The sequence below is a fragment of the Macaca nemestrina genome, chromosome 7 (assembly GCF_043159975.1).
Source record: "Macaca nemestrina isolate mMacNem1 chromosome 7, mMacNem.hap1, whole genome shotgun sequence".
NCBI lineage: Eukaryota > Metazoa > Chordata > Mammalia > Primates > Cercopithecidae > Macaca > Macaca nemestrina.
This window is the reverse complement of record NC_092131.1, coordinates 34204424-34223242: the sequence shown is the minus strand read 5'-3', so window position 1 is coordinate 34223242 and position 18819 is coordinate 34204424. Positions and strand designations below refer to the sequence as shown.

The 18819-nt window shown below is 50.6% G+C and overlaps 1 protein-coding gene and 1 long non-coding RNA gene across 7 annotated transcripts in view; one reads left to right on the top strand and one right to left on the bottom strand.

Annotated features, from left to right (window-relative positions):
* MIDEAS (mitotic deacetylase associated SANT domain protein) overlaps positions 1–18819 on the bottom strand; it is a 75972-nt gene continuing 57153 nt past the window's right edge. For 4 of the 6 annotated variants that reach the window (XM_071099886.1, XM_011765628.3, XM_011765626.2 and 1 more), the window contains 10 exons: positions 14416–14761; positions 12231–12297; positions 11602–11744; positions 11388–11491; positions 10816–10891; positions 10055–10143; positions 7491–7640; positions 6172–6384; positions 4202–4398; positions 1–3910 (listed from right to left, as the gene is read on the bottom strand). In XM_071099886.1, coding sequence (XP_070955987.1) covers positions 3742–3910; positions 4202–4398; positions 6172–6384; positions 7491–7640; positions 10055–10143; positions 10816–10891; positions 11388–11491; positions 11602–11744; positions 12231–12297; positions 14416–14761 — 1554 coding nt within the window. In that variant the 3' untranslated portion in view covers positions 1–3741. Of the gene's footprint in view, positions 3911–4197; positions 4399–6171; positions 6385–7490; positions 7641–10054; positions 10144–10815; positions 10892–11387; positions 11492–11601; positions 11745–12230; positions 12298–14415; positions 14762–18819 lie in introns of those variants that run through there. The other 2 variants (XM_011765631.2, XM_011765629.2) reach the window with 2 other exon arrangements.
* LOC139364248 (uncharacterized) lies at positions 11638–17072 on the top strand. The gene is made up of 3 exons (XR_011625748.1): positions 11638–11768; positions 16404–16542; positions 16950–17072. It is a non-coding gene; the product is annotated as an uncharacterized lncRNA (long non-coding RNA).

Genomic DNA, 18819 nt, shown 5'->3' with positions numbered 1-18819 from the left:
TGAATTTTTAAAACCTTATTTAATAAAAGGTTTAAAGATACAGAAGAACATTCAAAAGTAAATAAGTTACATAGGTACATTACAATCACATCAGCAAGATTCTTTAGTGTATTAATTTTTTCTTATAAAAAGCACACAAAAAATAAAATCTTCAGTCTCTATCACAACTGTACAGCAAAAGAGGTAATATTTATATATATGTACACTATTTTAATATGTAACAGTCTTTTTTAAAAAAGGGTGCCACAGGCAGCAAACACACAAAAGGCAGTGTCTGATCATTTTTGTTTCAAAATAAAAGGAATATACTTATTTATATGCTATTAAAATATTTGTACAATAATTACAGACTGTCAAGGCTGTTCCTGTGCTCCGTCCCCTCCAACAAGGCCTTCAACTTAGAGACAAATGAGGAAAAAGTGAAACAGCTGCAAATTGTTAGAGGCAAATATTAACATAGCAAAATGTGGGGAGGACACAATTGTTTTATAAAAATATCCCTACTTCCTGTAAACCTATGGAGTTAGGCTTGCCAGTCTGATAATAAATACCGTCCCAGAAAAGCGAGCCCCAGTGAAAACAACTAAACAGCTGAGGCTTGAGTATGTGTTGTATTCCTCCTTCATCTTAACATCTGGCACATGAGAAGAAAGAGGTTAGGTCACTGAGGCAGTTAAATATAGGCGATCCCTTTAGACATAAGCAGCAAAAGACCTTGGTGCCAGGAGTGGAAGGGGGCGCGGCAGAAGGGGTGGTATGTACCTTAGCTGTGAGGGGGGCTGCTGAAGGCATGGAGGACAGTAATGATGGCTCTGCCTCCTTGGATGGGTGGAGACCTCAGAAATGGTCTGCAGCACAGGCACTAGGTCAGTTTCCCGCCCTTAGCTGAATGCAGATGGATGCTGGGAGATGGATATGGTGAGATGGTGTGGGGAGGATGTTAAGAAAGCTGGAGGTGTTTATCACTTCTCAGAGCTCTGAATATAGGGAAAAAAACAACAAGAGACAAGCCCAGGGAGAAAGCACCATTAAGGATATACCTATGCCAGCTTCTATAGCTGCACCTACTTTATTGGCAAGTCACTTGCCACAATTACATCTACCCTCTAAACTTTTTAATTTTCACACTGTATCCAAGACATGAATGCATCCTGGAGCATGGACCTTCCTAAAATATGGTGTCTGGCAGGATTAATGCAGAGAGGTACCATCTTGATTTTCCCCAGTTACATTCACCGGGTCTGGTCTCTGTAAGCTTAGAAGAGTAGAATCACTTTCTTGTTTAAACATTTACGGCCGGGCGCGGTGGTTCACGCCTGTAATGCCAGCACTTTGGGAGGCCGAGGCGAGTGGATCACCTAAGGTCAGGAGTTCAAGACCAGCCTGTCCAACATGGCAAAACCCCGTCTCTACTAAAAAAAAAACATACAAAAATATTAGCTGGGTGGGGTGGTGTGTGCCTGTAATCCCAGCTACTCAGGAGGCTGAAGCAGGAGAATCCTTTAACCCGAGAGGCAGAGGTTGCAGTGAGCCGAGATCGCACCACTGCACTCCAGCCTGGGCGACAGAATGGGACTCTGTCGCAAAAAAAAAAAATTTTTTTTTCCAAGTACAAGATGTTACCACTGAACAAAAGGGTCTCCTGAATGATGGAGGTTTCTGTTACCCTATGTCCATAAAGGGGACTGAAACCAAATATGGTTTGAATAGAAAAAACCTTGGGAAACGTAAGTAGCACTTTGGGGCTAAGCTGCGAAGGCACTCGTATTATACAAGTAATTTCGAAGAGAGCCTAAATTTGCTACCCCCCTGCTTCTACAGGGTATACCAGATTTTTGCTGTCTTGGGATACTGAGCTCATGGAAACCTGTGGAGGAAACTAACCGGGAAGTTGGGGATGTAGGTAGTCATCCAAGAGTCTGGAGGGAGAAGAAATTTGTTACTTCCACAGCCGGGGTCCTGTAGAACCACATTAATGTATAAATGGATGCTGAAAAATACCTGACAGTGCACAGGTTCAAAACAAAACTCCCTCTCCACTCCCAGTTACTGACCTGACGCTTCTTGCCTATCTCGTAAGGAGTAGCAGTATGAATACTTTCTGGCTCCTTCCTAATACATTGACCTGTCATACGCGCATTCACTTAGAATTTCTTTTGCACAGCTCAGTTGAGTAAGATCAGAAAAACAGCTGAGCCCCGCTCTAGCCCCGCTATGGGACTGGACGTGAAGGGGCCTCCAGAACCTCCTGGCCCTTTCACTTCACCCATGCCAAATATGGCTTCTTCAAACCACAATCCAGGCCCCATAAACCAAATTAGAATCCTGGCCTGTTGCCAATTCCCTTAGGCAAAGCACAGCCAGAGAAGGGGCAGCAAGAACTGCCTTTGATCTCCCTTGCTCTGTGTGGCTTTGGTGACACCCTCCACCTTCCCACCCTCTTCCAGTGTTGCTATCATTCCTACCGGCAAGAGCTTCCAGAGCAACCAGGTGAGGGACCTTAGGGCCTCGGGAATTCGGGGGGGATGGGGGATGTCAAGATGCCTCGTTTTGGGATAAATGCACTTGGGCCTCTGAAAAGCAGGAGGCCCCTGGTCCCTGAGAGGATGTTAAAAATTAAATACTAAGAATAAATAAATAGCTCCCAAATGACACGAGTCAAGGAATGAAGGCTCCTGTCCAGTCGAGTTAGGAGACCTCTCCCTCCTAGGGAAGGATCCAGAAATCTCCAGCGTGCAGGCCTGGGGGCTGGGTTGTGGATATTGACACTGGGTGGGGTGCGGTGGGGTTAGGTGTAGCTGCTGAGGTCAGGGCAGAGGCAAGGACGCTGGCTCCCAGGACGGGCAGGCTGAGCCTCTCTGGGACCTGCTCAAGGCGGAGTGCCCTTGGCAGCCTCCAGGACCCAAAGGTATTTGGCAAAAAAGATGGGAAGCAGAAACAGCCAGGCTTGTCAAAAGCTCTCTCCGGCCTAACTCTGCAGCTTCCAGCCTCTGCACAGCTCCCTTCCCTGCAGCAAGATGAGTGCTTTGGACAAGAACGTTAGCCCCTTCCCCAACGCCGAGAAAACTTTGTAGGCCCAGCAGCGCCGCCAGCAAGCAGCAAAGGGAGAGTACCTGTCGCGGCCTCCCTCCCAAAGAGGAGGTGGCCACTCAGGGCACGGTCACGGGAGCAGCTCAGGCAGGACTGGAGACTGCAGGGACAGCACAGGTGTCAGGCTGCGCCCCTTCTCAGAGAAGCCAGCAGACTCCCTCCGAGAGTCCCTTTTTCTGGGGCTTGGGGCAGGGCCGTTGCAGCCTTCGAGGTCCTCTGGGGAGGAGGAATGCTGCTCCAAAGTGGGTGAGCTTGTGCTTGGCCGGCCACGGTGGCTTCCTGGAGGCCGAGGGGAGGAGGGGGAGGCAAAGAGGAGGGAAGAGACTGCGGGGCAGCAGAGCAGCAGAAGTCGGAGTGTGAGAGGCAGTGGAGCCCCTCCTGAGGGGAACGGGACTCTCCCGGTTCAGGAAAGCACGAGGACAACTTTCGACAGACCAAATGCAAAGAGAACTGGATCCTGGAGCCCTTAACGCTGCTCCCGGGGCCTTCATAAGTAAAAGAGCCGTTTATTTCATTGTCTCATTTGTTTCGCAGGGAAAAATCCCTGCGATCCTCTCCTCACTCCCTCTTGAGATGCCAGGGTGTCTGCGGGCGCTGGCGGCGGTGCGGGAAGGGCCAGGGTCCAGGACTGGGCCAGCCTGGCTCCCGCGCTCAGCCCTTGTCGCCTGCGCCCGCGCCGCTCTCCTCCCGCAGAGCCTGCTGGTGGGCGGCGGCGGCAGCGGCGGCCTCCTTCTCCTTTAGCCTCAGCGCTGCAGCCTTCTTCTCCTGCTCTGCGTGGCTCTTCATGTGCGCACTGCGGCTCTTCACCTTGTAAAACACCCTGCGGCCGGGCAGGGGTTGATCAGGACAGCCCTGGCCCACCCCGGGGCTCCCAGCGCGGGTGCGCGAGCGACCCCAGCCTTCACCTTCACCCCCGACGCGGCACAGCCGGGGCTGGCCAGCTCGTATCATTTTCCGAAAGCTGCCCCATGACGTCACAGCCCTAGAAACCCGCTGAGCCAATCAGAAACGAGGCGGACACCGCCTGTACCTCTTCCCCCTCCCCCCCGGCCCCGCCCCCGCCGCGCACCAGCCCCCTGGCTCCCAGCGGGGACAGGGCTGGCCACCTTACCTGCCACATTTTTTACAGGGGAAAGTGTTCTCCTGATTCTGGGTCTTACTGAATGTCTCTGTTTTTTTCTTCTTCTCTGAAAAAGGTAGTGCCCTTCGTGACTTCCCTGTCCCTTCCCTTGGCTTCTCTGAGGCCTGACAACCGGCAGACCCAGGGGCGTTGGACTCGTGGCTCCGGAGGATGAGGATGTCATTGGCCTGAAGAAAATCAAACAAGGAGAGTTGAGTGATCCAAGCGAGCGCAGATCTGGAATTCTAGAATCACAGGGAACCAGGGGCCTCAAAGGTCATATATACTCCTGCCAGTCACCTGGCATGCACTTGGGTCCTTCCAGGGATAGGACGACCATTGCCTCCTCCAACTCTGCGTCTCTGGTCAGCTCTATCGTTTACAAAGTTGCTGCTAGGGTAATTCTGTGGGGCAGCCCGAGCTGCTAGAGGCCTTGATGCGCCTGACAGGCGATCTTGGTGTCTGGGTTAATGAAGACCTGTTGATGTTTTCTGTCATTTAGTCCGCTCATGCCCTGTTCTATAAATGAGATTCAGGCCCCTGTGATGGGTCAGGTGCTGGGGACAAAGAGGTTGACACAGGCATGCCTGCCCTCAGAGCTGAGGGTCTGGTGGAAGGGACAGATGCATAGGTAGCTAGTTCAGGACAGCGCAGTGCAGGGAAACCAAACGGCAAGAGCAGGGGTCAGAGTGCAGAGCAGAGGGAGCAGAGGGGCCTTGGCTGGGGAAGCCCCGCGTGGCCATCAGAAGTGGAACCCTCATGGGAAAGTGTTCACAAAAGTCAGCAGAACTCTGTAGGGCGTTACACAGAGCACAGCTCTCGGTGCAGGTGGTCGAGGCTCAGAAGTGGGCACACAGCCGTGGGTTTACAGTTTATGGGAGTTCTGTAAGCATGAATGTACTACACACATTCCTTTTTTTTTTTTTTTCTTTTTAAGACGGAGTCTCACTCTGTCACCCAGGCTGGAATGCAGTGGCGCAATCTTGGCTCACTGCAACCTCCACCTCCTGGGTTCAAGCGATTCTCCTGCCTCAGCCTCTGGAGTAGCTGGGATTACAGGCGCACACCACCATGCCCAGCTAATCTTTGTATTTTTAATAGAGACGAGGTTTCACCATGTTGGCCGGGCTGGTCTCGACTCCTGACCTCAGGTGATCCACCCACCTCAGCCTCCCAAAGTGCTGGGATTACAGGTGTGAGCCACTGCGCCAGGCCTACTACACACATTTCTAAAAAAAACGACTCTCAAACAGCAGCAGCTCTCCAATAAACCCCTTCCCCTCCCTACTGCTTTCTGGGAGAACTCTCCCTGGTAAGGAGCAACTATGGCCGGTAGTCTTGCTTCTTGGCCTGTGATATATGGTGGACAGAGCACTGCACTAGGAGTCCAAGGACCTGGGGCAAGTCACTTAGCATCTCTGAACTGCTTTCCCCCCATCTGCAGAGTAGAGGTTAACTCTGCAGTGTGAGGAATTAATGAGATAATGGAAATGAAAGCACTTTGCAGAGATCGTGCCTGAGGGCCTATGATTGTCATTCCCATGGTCTCAGCTCAGTCTCATTCTTGTCAGGGGCTCCGGCTCTCTTAGGGGAGCCCTGTCCAAGCTACAACCCACCAATGCTCCCTCAGTGACCCACAAACCTACTGGGTTTTCACAAAACCTTTTTCCCTCTGAATCTCAGATATAGAAGCAGTAGAGTATAAAAATTAATCGCAGACTCTGGATTCAGGCTGCCTACTAGCTGTGTTATCTTGGGCCTCAATTTCCCCATCTATAAAATGGGAATAACAGTAATACTACATACGGTTGTGAGAATTAAATGAGTTAACAGCACAAAGTACACTTCCTGCTATTATGATTATAATGAGGATCACAGTCCTGCTCTACCCTCCCTCCCATGTCCCCAGGCCCAGCTCCACCCTGCTTGCCCTGGGCTCAGCCCATGGCGGTCACACTCACCGACTCATTGGCCTGTAGTGTCTGCGTGGCTTTGACTGCCGCTGCCCGCCTGCTGCGCTCTCGCCCCTCTTCCTGCTCCTCCTTCTCCTGGATCTCTGGCACCTCCTCCTCCCCCTCCTTCCTGGGCTCCTTCACCTCCCTCTTGGGCTCCAGCCTCTCTCCACTTGGGGACTCTCTTCTGGGAAGAGGCACCCTTGGGAACTTTTGGGAAGTCTATGGGGAACAAGAACAAGGGCAGTGAGCCTACAGCTCTGTCTCACTGCTGTAGCACAGATTCTGACCCGGCCGAGGGGTCATGGCACAGTAGCCATGGAAACAGAAGAGAGTCTCAAGCCCTGGGAGCACTTGAGAGAGAGCGAAGGGCAGGGAGGGTATATACCAGTTGCTCCCCATTGCACCCATCCTCCTGGACACATGACCCGGAGGCATCCTTGGCAATGATGTGGTGAGCCAGGCAGGAGCCTTGAGTTCCAATTCCAAACTATCTTTGTAATGCTTTCTGTAGCTCTACTACCTTCCTACCTGCAAAATGGGCAGCAAACCACTCCCTGTCTTACATCACCAAACATGGACTTGCAATCCCAAAAATGATGCTAGGTGGATACATGGACACGGAATTAAGTAACATTCCCTTTTCAATTCTCTTTCAATCCTGATTATGCCAAGGACTCAGTCTCTGGTTGCTGCTAATGTGTCTTTTATACTTCTCTAGACTTAATAATCTCTTTAACAGAGCAAGGTCCGGCCTCAGTCTCAGCCTTGGCAGGTAACACAGTATCTAGCTAGAATTTAGTAACACTGGTTTTCACATATATTTTTACCAGTACCTTCTATTTATAGCACACAACCTTGGTTTTCTATTTATCACTGTGATATAAAGCTTCCCTTCTGAGTAAAAAATGAGTTGATTTAAAGGAAAATATTAAGTAATGGCACAAGTAGTATGTGAATATGACAACAATTCTAATGGTGACACAAGGTAGGATGCAGATATAGCAGAAATCAAAAAGGTGATACAAGAATGACTGAGGTTTGAAAAACAGTGTTAGAGGTCTGCTATGCGGAGATAGGAAGACGATGCTGGTGTGAATCCTGTGAGAAAATTACCCTGTGTATCAACACAATGTATTATTACTATGACACCAGCAGTATAGAGGGGAGAACCCAGCGGTCCAGGGCTCCTTGTGACTGTCAGGGACACTGTCTTCCTCAGCCTGCCCTCTGCAGGCTCCTGGAGAGCATGAGCTCAGGCTCCCAGCTCAGGCCTGGCCCCAGACCCAGCCCAGGCTCTATGCATCTGAGGCTGGAAAAGGAGTCACCTTAATATCCACTTCAACCTCTTCCTGGGCCGACTTCTCATCGCTGGCATCCACATCCCCAAAGGTTAGAGTCCCATTGCGGCCGATTTTCACCTGCTTCTTGTAGGTGTAGTAGAACTCCACGCACTGGGCCACGGTCTTGGTCTGGATCTGGTTTGAAGTCAAAACTGAGGTCAGAACCCTCTGGTTTGGCTCATCAGCCTGGGGAGAATCCAGCCTTTCTCATCCCTGCATCTTTCCCTTAACTTCAAGCCAAAATGAAACCCAGCCAACCTAGGAAATACAAGCATTTTTCCAATGCCTGCTCTGCAACAAACCACTGATCAATCAATGCTTCAGCACTATTTAAAATAAGTAAATAAATAAAACAAGCTATAAAGGACAACATCAGAACCACCCGGGAGAAGGCAATGTGGATTGTGTATCAAAGGATATTACTGTATTTTTTTTCTTTTTTTTGGAGACAGTCTCTCGCTCTGTCACCCAGGCTGGAGTGCAGTGACGCGATCTCGGCTCACTGCAACCTCCGCTTCCCAGGTTCAAATGATTCTCATGCCTCAGCTTCCTGAGTAGCTGGGATTACAGGTGTGTGCCACCACACCTGGCTAGGGTTTTTTTTGTATTTTTAGTAGACATGGGGTTTCACCATGTTGGCCAGCCTGGTCTCAAACTCCTGGCCTCAAGTGATCCTCTGCCTCCCAAAGTGCTGGAATTATAGGCGTAAGCCATCTCGCCTGGCCTGAATTATTTTATCAGGTTAAATTTCTTGGGCGTGCTAATGGTACTGTGGTTTTGTAGAATATCTTGGTTTTTAGGAGATACATGCTGAAAGCTTTTAGTCATGTGACAGGATGACTGTAACTTGTAATGATTAGCTGAATCAGAGAACGAGAGAGCTGTATATGTGTATGTCTATGTTTAGACATAGAGAAAGAGAAAGCAAATGTAGCCAATGTTAACGATTGCTAAATCGAAGTCGGGGTAGACAGGTGTTCATTCTACTGTTCTTTCCATTTTCCTATAAGTTTGAAATTTTTCAAACTGAAAAGTTGAAGGAAAAGGTCTGGGCACCATCTGTATCCAAAGCCAGCCCTGACCTGGCAACAGAGACGCTTTTCATTAATCCAGGCAAAATGTCATTTCTCTCCAGGGAGCAGTGGCTGACAAGTGAGCATATAGAAATGACACAGTGTGCCCTGTCGGGGGAGGAACTCAAGGGAAACTCACAAGAAAGCCCTGGGAAACCTGAGGAGGAAGTGAAAGGCCTAAGTCTTCCTCCTGACTCTGCTACCACATAGCTATCTGAGCTTAGGCAAGTCACTCACTTTTCTAATTTCAGTTTTTTCATATGTAAATAGCCAATGGGGTTAAGTAAGGCTAGATCTCCAGCGGCCTGCCTCTCAAGCTCTGAAATTCTAGCTCTCCCATTGCATAAATCTATTTGCACAAATCTATTTGGACACTGGGTTTAGTTTTTGGGCGACTTTCCCACACGAAGAGGCTGTTTTCTCTGACACCACCCCACAGGCTCCCACATTGCTCAGCCACCGCTGGGCTGGGAGCTCCTGTCCCAGAGAGGCCAGGGGTCAGTGTGGGCCCTTTGTGTCTGAGGAGGAAACAGACATCTTTCATCTCACAGAAATGGCCAAGTCACACATGTATTAATTAGGCCGTTTACACATTTACTGTCAATTCTCTCTGACCCTTTGTTTGACTGACTAAAGGTCTGCTCATTTCATTAGGCATTGGGGCGCCTCAGTGAATTTCACGGGCGTGTACTTCCCGTCAGTATTGCCCAATCAGGGAACAGAGTGTTACTAAAACATAGCAAAGGACTCCTCACAACAGGGCCCTTGCAGGGGAATTCATCATCAGCACTTTGTCTAGTCCCCAGGGCTGTTCCCAATACAATCTACAATCCCAGGAGGAAAGGGCATGCTTTTTTTAAAAAACTCTTCCCTTGGCAGTCTACACAATCCTCTCTCCCCACGGCCCAGATTTTGTGAGACAGAGCTGGATAGATGCAACTCCTTGGATTAGCAAAGCATCTGCTTTTCCAGAAGAATATGGAGGGAGGACAAGATAAATCTAGGGAATGTGGGCTTGAACAGCTGAGTTACTGGAAGGCAACTCTTAGTCAAAGGAGGGCAGAGGCCCCCAGGTCAGTTATGCAGGCACTTGCTGGCTCTCAGTTCCCCTCACCCCAGGGGGCCCTCCCCCTGCACCTTCCCCTGGGGAATGGCTCACCTCTACTTGTCGCCCTCCTCCCCATCTTCCTCCTGCCTATTTTAAGTCTGATGCCCACTTAGGCCTCCTTCTGGATTGAGACCCCAGAGTTTGGCCACATCACCCTGAAGTGAGGAAAGGGTGCTTAGAATCAATAGAGAAAAGAGGCCTAATCTTTCTCTTTCTTGTATTGTTTAGGAAATTCTCTCTGAGGCTACTCAGTAGCATTGACCTGACTGCTTTTTAAGAGGGCTTGGTCACTAGCAGAGGGAGCCCTGAAGTCACACAGGCAGCTAGCTCCTGGCCCTCTTCTACCCCTGAAACAGAGCCCAGCTCACCAGCTTCTGCACCAGGAAGAAATCCTTCTTGTAGATGGCAATGCCTTTGTTGAACAGCTTCCTCTCGGCCATCTTCCACTGGTCAGAGCCTATGGAGCAAAGAGGCAGTGAGGGAGTGAGGTGGGCGGGGCCCTGGCCACTGTGGGGCCATTCTGACCAGCAAAAAAGTCTAAGGCCCATGGTCTCTGCAGGCATCAGAGCCGGCTCCTCATCCCACTTCCACCACACACTAGCCATGTTGCTCACAGCCTCACTCCCTTGCTTGTGAAATGGAAACTAATATCGCCTAGCTCACCAGCTGTGGTGAGGACTTAGTAAGATAATGCATGTGAAACCCTTGGTGCTCTGCCTGGTACAGATGAAATGTAGCACTAACATGGATGGAAAACATTGGCTGCTAGAATTATGTGACTCGGTCCATGTCCTTCTTAGAGTGCCCAGAACAGGACATACACTCCTGGGGCTAAGTTCCAGGTACCTGATGCCAATTTGGATGGCTCTCCTTGGGTTCCTGTCCCTGTGACCTGGGCTTTTTTGCCTGGATGGGCTCCCACCTGCCCACTCCCTTCTCCCCTCCCATCCAGGGCACAGGAAACCCCTGGAGAGCTACCCCAGCTTTGGTGGCAGTTCCCTCACTCTGACTCTTGGGTTATCTACCCTCCTCCTCCTGCCCCGACCCAGGGCTGTGACTCAGCACTGAGCAGGGCCCCATGGATGCTGGGGACCTCTCAGGGCACCATGCCCGCCGCAGCCAGGCCCACCTGTGTAGTGATAAGTTGCCAGCGGATGGTTGTGGGGCCGCAGCGGCTTCTTCAGTAGCAGCTTATTCAGCGTTTCCTGGAGGGGAAGTGAGGGAAGGGTCAGGGCGCTGGCAGGGGTATCAGTGGTGGACAGAGCATTCTAGGCCCTGATAAAATCCTGAGTAGGGTGGGTACTTACTCTTGCCCCCCTTAACTGCTGAGAGATAAGGGGTTTGGTGGGGTGGTGAGATCACAGGGGGTGAGACTGCCCAGAAAACAGGCCTCAGGTCCTCTTAAGAGAGACCATGGCCCCAAGGGAGGCAGCACTGCTGGAGAAGGCTCTCAGCAACCATCCAGTCTGAGTCCACTGACCCAAAATCAGGGATGGGAATGGACGGGAGAACGCTGCACAGCAAAACCTGGGGGCCGAAACTAGGGCTCCCTCGGGTCAAGCCTCTACAGCCCCTTCCTTAGTCAGACCCTCCTACTGGCCTCAAAAGTGCATGCCAGCAGGCCTAGCTCCTGAGCAGCAGACATGGATCCAAGCCAGCCCCCACTGAGGGGTCCTCCCTCTGCTGGGGGCGCCTTCTCACCAGGATGTCTCCTCTGGACTCGTGCAAACAGTGCAGGGCTAACTCCTGGTTGGTGCCAGCACCAGGGAAAATGCTGGAGCAGGCAGCTGTCAGCAGGTCTTCCACTGGATCCACAGGAGCATGAGGGGGGAGGGGAGGAAACCACGTTCAGCTCGGGGCTGGGCAGGCTGAGGCCTGTGCCTGCCCTCACTGGCTGCCCCAGGCCCCTCCTCACCTTGCCTCTGCTTCTCCCGGCTGCTCTCTAGGTTCTCCCATGGCTGCCACACCAAGTCGGCCTTGTGGGGATCTGCAGCTGCCAGGGCACGGTCCCTGATCAAGGGGATTTCCGCCTGGAACCGGGAGCCCACGTTGATCCGTCTAGAGGAATGAAAAGGGCAGGAGGTGAGGCCTCACCTTGCGGGGACAGAGAACTTGATGATCCCTCAGGGTGGGAAGAAGATGAGGGGGAGCCGGCAGAGCAAGGCTTCAGCTAGGTGGAGGGAGTCTGGCTTCTAGGGGATTGGGAGGACAGTCTGACCTGGCACCACTAGAAAGGCAAGGTCCAGAGGCAGGAGAAGGGAGAAGCAGCTCCAGGTTTACAGATGGGAAAGAGCCTCTGGACCCCCCTTCCAACTCTCCTAGAGATAAGTTCAAGCTGAGCCGGTCCTTGTCCTTCCCTGCAACTTCCACACAGAGGCAGGGCGGGGACAGCAAAGTCCAGGGCCAAATACAGAAGCTCAGGGAGGCCCTCTCAGCCCTATGCAGTCCCCACGGAACCCTCCTGTTGCTCCCAGGGCCCACCTGCACACACTGCACCAGTGTGGCCACCCACACACCCTCGGCCAGGGGCAGGGCTGCACTTACGGCTCGATGCTCACTGGGGTCGCCTCCCCCATCACAGAGAGGACAGGCGGGGTGACTTCAGCACTGTCTACGGGACAAAGAGCAGGTTGATAAATAGTACCTCCTTTTAGCAAAGCACCCCCAATCCTAGTGGCTGTCCTGTATGTGCAAGAGTCACAGTGGTGACACACAGAGCTCACACAGGGAACACAGGCACCTGAGTCCTGGCTCTGCAGCCTGCCACCTACAAAAACGCAGGCTCTTCACTAAATATTTGGGTGCCTCAGTTTTCACACCTACCAAAAGGGACGATTACTACCTGTCTCCTAGAGTTAATGTGAGAACTGGATAAAATAACACACTGAGCCTGGCACTCGATAAAGATTATTATTACTGCTTCTACAACTAAAGCCATATCCCTGCCCCAGAAGCTCCAACACTAGAGAATCAGCTCCAATGTAAAGCTGTGGTTTTCTAGTAAAGAGACTGAAACTTTGAGCACACTAGGGAGGTGGTGAAGGGCATCGCTGTTATACAGTTATTGTCTCACTTTCTCACTTCCTCTTTGGATTTTCCGCCTCAGTTTCTCCCAAGCTAGTTTTTTTTCTTTCTTTCTTTCTTTTTGAGACAAAGTCTCACTCTGTCTCTGCCCAGGCTGGAGTGCAGTGGTGTGATCTCGGCTCAAGGAGTTGAACCTCTAAGTTCAAGCGATTCTCCTCCCTCAGCCTCCCAAGTAGCTGGGATTACAGGTGTGAGTCACTGTGCCCAGCCCCAAGCTGGTCTTCTTAAGGCCCCACATGATCAAAACACTCCTTTGCTCAAAAACAAAAAAGAAAAAAAAAATCTTTGCTTTTTACTGACTCCCTGCTGCAATGCGAGATAAAACCTGCAACCCTCCCCTCAGAGTTCAAGGCAGTTCCGCTTCCATCTGTACCTCTCACCACCCGTGTGCCTGGACCTGCATCCTAGCTGACTGCTTATCTCTCGGCCCCTCACTCTCCCTGCATGGTCCCATCTACAGGCCTTTGCATCAGTCATTTCCTCTCCCTGGTGTGTCCTCCCTGCCCCTGCCCTCCTCCATCTCTGGGGCTCAGCTCTGGCCCCACCCCACTTGAATGCAGTCCTCACCAGCCCAGGCTAGCTGCTAGGGGCTTCACTCACTGGCTACAGATCCCACACTGCCAGGAACCTCTGTTTTTCCAACTCCCAGGCTTTCATGTCAACTCCCTAATGACCTTGCATTCTCTATAGAACAGACCACGGTGTCCTGTACATTCTTGGAGCCCTCACAGGACCCAGTTCAAGGCCTTACGCCCAAGTGTTCGGTAACTACTCGTGGGCAGACTGACCTCTCGCTGGCTGCCAGTCTGATCTCCACAATGACTTCCTCTTCCTACACAGCCTAGCCAGGGAGAAGCCTCCCCAGGAAGCAGGACAGAAGGCTGGCCAGCCTAGGGCAAACATTTTGCACCCACAGACACCAGGGGGCACCAGAGAGCTACACCATGGGTGAGGTCACAGTCAAAGGTTAATTGGCCAAAGGCATCTATGAGCTAGCTACTTCCACTTAATCCTCTCTACCACCCTAAGGGATTGGATTACCCCATTCTGCAGAGGAAATGGATCTCCTTGTGGAGTGGGCAACACTTTTCGGCAGGACACCACCCCAAGCCAGCCCAATATTTCCAGAGTGTCTGTTTTTGGCCAAAATGACTGTTTGAGAGCCCCAGAGACCAGATCTGCTGCAAAGGACTATGAGCAAACAGGATGGCCTGGCATGATGTTCCAGCTTTATGTGTGCTAATGCACCTGAGCCTAGGAAGTGGTCATTAGGTTGAACCAAAGGAAACTACTATTTTGAACCCAAAAATAGTTGAATATTGGCAATTTCATCATCAACCAAGTACTACTAATATCCCCATCTTAATACTGAAAAAACTGAGGCCCAGGGAGTTGAAGTGACTTGCAAAAGTGGATGTAACAGTAAATGATGAAATTGAGATTTGAATCCAAGCAGCTGGGCGGGCCCCCCGCCCCTCCTTGTTGAATGAGGACAACCTCCTTCTCAATCTCAGAGAAGACAGAGCAGAGCTCCTTCTCCCAGAGTGTTCCAGCCCAATCCCGCAGCAGCCCCATAGGCTGAGATGCCTCCCTGCCCACTGCCCCAGCCCCGCTCCTGCCAGGGCCGCGGAGGGAGGTCACTCACTAGTCCGGAGCAGCGTGCGATGGGCACTCTTAGGTGTGATGGGAGGAGGGGCGGGGATGGTGTTGGTTGATATGATGGCATTGAAGTAGAGGCCAGAGCCTTCCCGCACAGGGCTGAGGATGGGGGGCGGCGTGTAGGGAGGCAGCTCAAAGCTCCGCTCAGAGGGGTGGTCAGCTAGGCGCACAGGAGAGCGCAAGTGGCTCTGGTATGGGGTGATGTTGGAGTAGACGGGAGGGGCGATGAAAGTGCCCGCCTTGGTGGGAATGATGAGGGGCTCGGGCCTGGGCCGCTGCTTTGGTTTCCGCACGGAAGGCTCCCCCTCCAACTTGACATTTATGTCTTCCGCCTGGAGAAAGAAAGAAAACAAAGATGGCTCAGCCTTGTGTCCCAGGGAAAGTGAAGTCTTAACCACAGCTTGCCAGTCTCACCTTTGGAACTTAGGCTGCCCACCACACCCACCAAGGCAAGCCTGAAAAAAAGGAGCAGGTCCAAAAGCCCTTATTGTCTCCTCTAGGCCAGAGGTCAGCAAACTTTTTCTGTAAGGGGCCAGAGAGTAAATATTTTAGGCTTTGTGGGCCACATGTGATCTCTGTTACATATTCGTCTTCTTTCCCTTTTTCTTTTTAAAACTAATCGTATAAAATTGTAACACCATTCTTAGCTCTGGATTTGGCCCCCAGACCACCGTTCCCCACCTCTGCTGTAAAGTGTGTGACAGGGCAGAAGAGTGCAGTAGTTCAGGGCCCAGGCTCTGCAGCTGGACTGCTTTGGTTGGGACCTACCACCTTTATTGCCACTTAAAATTACTCAATCTTTCTGTGCATCTTCATTTTTAACATGGTGCCTACCTAGTAAGTGCCTACTTACTGGGGTAACTATGAGGACTACATGAATTAATACATGGAAATCACTGAGAACGCTACTTGGTACCTAGTAAATATTGGCTATCACTACTTAAACTCCAGGCTCTGCGTTAGATGAAAGTTCCTACTGCGTGCTAAGACCTGAGCTGGGCATGGGACTACAAAATGGAATGGACAAGGCCGGGCGTGGTAATCTCAGCACTTTGGGAGGTCGAGGTGGAGGGATCACTTGAGGTCGGGAGTTCGAGACCAGCCTGGCCAACATGGCAAAACCCTGTCTCTACTAAAACACAAAAATTAGCTGGGCATGGTGGCAGGTGCCTGTAATTTCAGCTACTCAGGAGGCTGAGGCACGAGAATCACTTGAACCCGGGAGGTGGAGGTTGTAGTGAGCCAAGATCGTGCCACTGCACTCTAGCCTGGGTAACAGAACTAGACTCTCTCTCAAAAAACAAAAAGGAAAAAGAAAAAAAAAATGGAATGGACAGTCCTTGTCCTTGCAGAACTTTTGTTCTCATAGTATTAATCCCACTAGGAAAGTCTAGCCCATGCACACTGGCAAAAGTTAGCCCGCCTACTTCTCCTTGCTAGGTGTGCCTCATGGGCCTCTATCTAGAATAGGGAGCAGGACTATAAGACAACAGAGGCCTTCCCTTGCTCGATTCCTATAATCTCAAAGGCAGAGAATGGAGCCCTACAGGGTGAGCAGCATCCAGTTTATCCCTCTGCATACTCAGTATAACAGGTAAGGCTGGCCATGTTGACCAAGTGGGCCTTAGAATAATGAGCTGTCTCCCTGCCAAGGTTCTGGCTCCCATAAACACCTTCCAGCAGAGGGCCCTGACTCCCCTTTGAGGCTGTGGCCATGTCCTTCACTCATCTGCGCCCTCTTTTCCCTTCTAGAAATTGGGATGAAATGAAATCGTTCATTTTTCTTCCCTTAGGGAAACAATATGATTGCACAGAAGAAAAAAAAAAAAAATGCAGGAGCCAAAGGCCCCCCCCAAACTTTCTTGACAAGAAATCTAACCAGAAAATCAGCTGGCTGTAATCATTTGTAATTTTATAATAAGGGATTTAAACTATTCTGAATATTTGACAAAAACAGTCATGTTCATTTCTTAGGTGTGGTAATGCTACTGAGATAATGTTGAAGAAGAAAGAGTCCTTATGTATTTCAGACACAAACTGAAGTATATATGGATGGAATGATACGATGTTCAGGATGTGCTTCAAAATAACCTAGCGGCATGGAGAAGCAGAGGTACAGGTGAAACAAGATTGGCTATGTTTTGATAACTGTGAAATCTGGGTGATGGCTAAACGCTGGCATTCATTATAGCCCTCTCTACTTTTATGCATGAAAGAAAGTATCTGTAGTACAAAGAATAAAAACTAATGAATGAAATAAACAAGTAACAAAACCTCCCCCCAAAGCCTGGTGTAGTAGAAGTACTCACAGGCAGGGATTCAGGAGATCCCAATTCTAGGGCTAGCTCTACTATTACTTGGCTGTATGACCTTAGGTCAGTCTCTTGTCTTTTCTGGACCTCGCTCCTCATTTATAAAATAGGGGCATTGAGCTGTGGAGCTGCTGAGGCTCCTTCCTGCTCACTCTCAGAACAAGCTGCCCAGACCTCCAGCCTCTACCACAAACTTTTCCTCAACCAGGGAACAGGAACCCAGAGAGCAGAGACTGTGGTGCTCCCCTGCCTATGACAGAGGCATGCAGGCCAACTCTCCAGCTGAGAATAACCAGAAAATCTGGACTGGATATGCAAAACACATTTCTGAAGATATCAGAGGGCAAATGAGCAAAGAATTAAAGAGCCAAGATCCAGGGGGAAAAAAAGAATGCTAAAGAGGTGAGCCCAGTATTTGAAGCTGCGTTTTCCCTAGAGGTGAATGCTATTACTAGAAAAGGCAACGGAGAGGCTGAGAAACTGAGCAGAGCTTTTAAGAAATTTAAGGAACTGACACAATAAAAACTGAGGTTTGGCCAGGTGCAGTGGCTCACGCCTGTAATCCCAGCACTTTGGGAGGCCAAGGTGGGTGGATCACCCAAGGTTAGTTCAAGACCAGCCTGGCCAATATGGCAAAACCCCGCCTCTACTAAAGATACAAAAATTAGCTGGGCGTGGTGGCGGGCGCCTATAATCCCAGTAACTTAGGAGGCTGAAGCAGAATTGCTTGAACCTGGAAGACGGAGGTTGCAGTGAGTGGAGAACGCGCCACTGCACTCCAGCCAGGGCGACAGAGTGAGACTCCCTCTCAAAAAAAAAACACAAACTTTTGGGTGTGGTGGCTTATGCCTATAATCCCAGCACTTTGGAAGGCCAAGGTGGGTGGATCGCCTGAGGTCAGGAGTTCGAGACCAGCCTGGCCAACATAGTGAAATCCCGCCTCTATTAAAAATACAAAAAATTAGCTGGGTGTGGTGGTGGGCACTTGTAATCCCAGCTACTCGGGAGGCTGAGGCAGGAGAATCACTTGAACCCAGGAGGCAGAGGTTGCAGTGAGCCGAGATTGAGCCATTGCACTCCAGCCTGGGCCACAAGGGCGAAACTCCATCTTAAAAGAAAAAAACCACAAAGCTGAAGTTTAGGGCTCGCCAAGGAAGGAGAGCTTGGCAAACCCCCAGGTTTGGACTGGGACTCCAAAAAGGGCTGATACTCACTTTCATTCAGAATAAAGGTGAATCAGAAATAGGATAGTCCCTATATGGAATAAATCCTAGCTTGAAATAATCTCATTTCAACCTCTGATTAAAGTAATTCAGGGCCAGATGTGGTGGTTTACACCTATAATCCCAGCACTTTGGGAGGCCAAGGCAGGGGGATCACCTGAGGTCACGAGTTTGAGACCAGCCGGGCCAACATGGTGAAACCCCATCTCTACTAAAAATACAAAAAAAGGAGCCTGGCATGGTGGCCTGCACCTGTAGTCCCAGCTACTCAGGAGGCTGAGGCAGAAGAATCGCTTGAATCCGGGAGGTGGAGGCTGCAGTGAGCTGAGATCATGCCACTACACTCCAGCCTGCACAACTCCATCTCAAACCCCCGCCCCCGCCCAAAAAACCCAGAAACAAAAACAAGAACTTTGCATTGTCCAGGAAGAGCTAAAAGTACTAACATATTTCAAAAAGCCAAGGATGCATGTTTTTTTGTTTTTGTTTTTGTTTGAGACGAAGTCTCACTCTGTTGCCCAAGCTGGAGTGTAGTGGTGCGATCTCGGCTCACTACAACCTCCACCTCCCAGGTTCAAGCGATTCTCTTGCCTCAGCTTCCTCAGTAGCTGGGATTACAGGCACACACCATCATGCCCGGCCAGTTTTTGTATTTTTAGTAGAGACAGGGTTTCACTATGTTGGCCAGGCTGGTCTTGAACTCCACCCGCCTTGGCTTCCCAAAGTGCTGGGATTACAGGCATCAGCCAGGATACATGTTTTGTTTTGTTTTGTGTGAGACAGAGTCTCGCTCTGTTGCCCAGGCTGGAGTGCAGTGGTGCGATCTTGGCTCACTGCAACCTCTGCTTCCCGGGT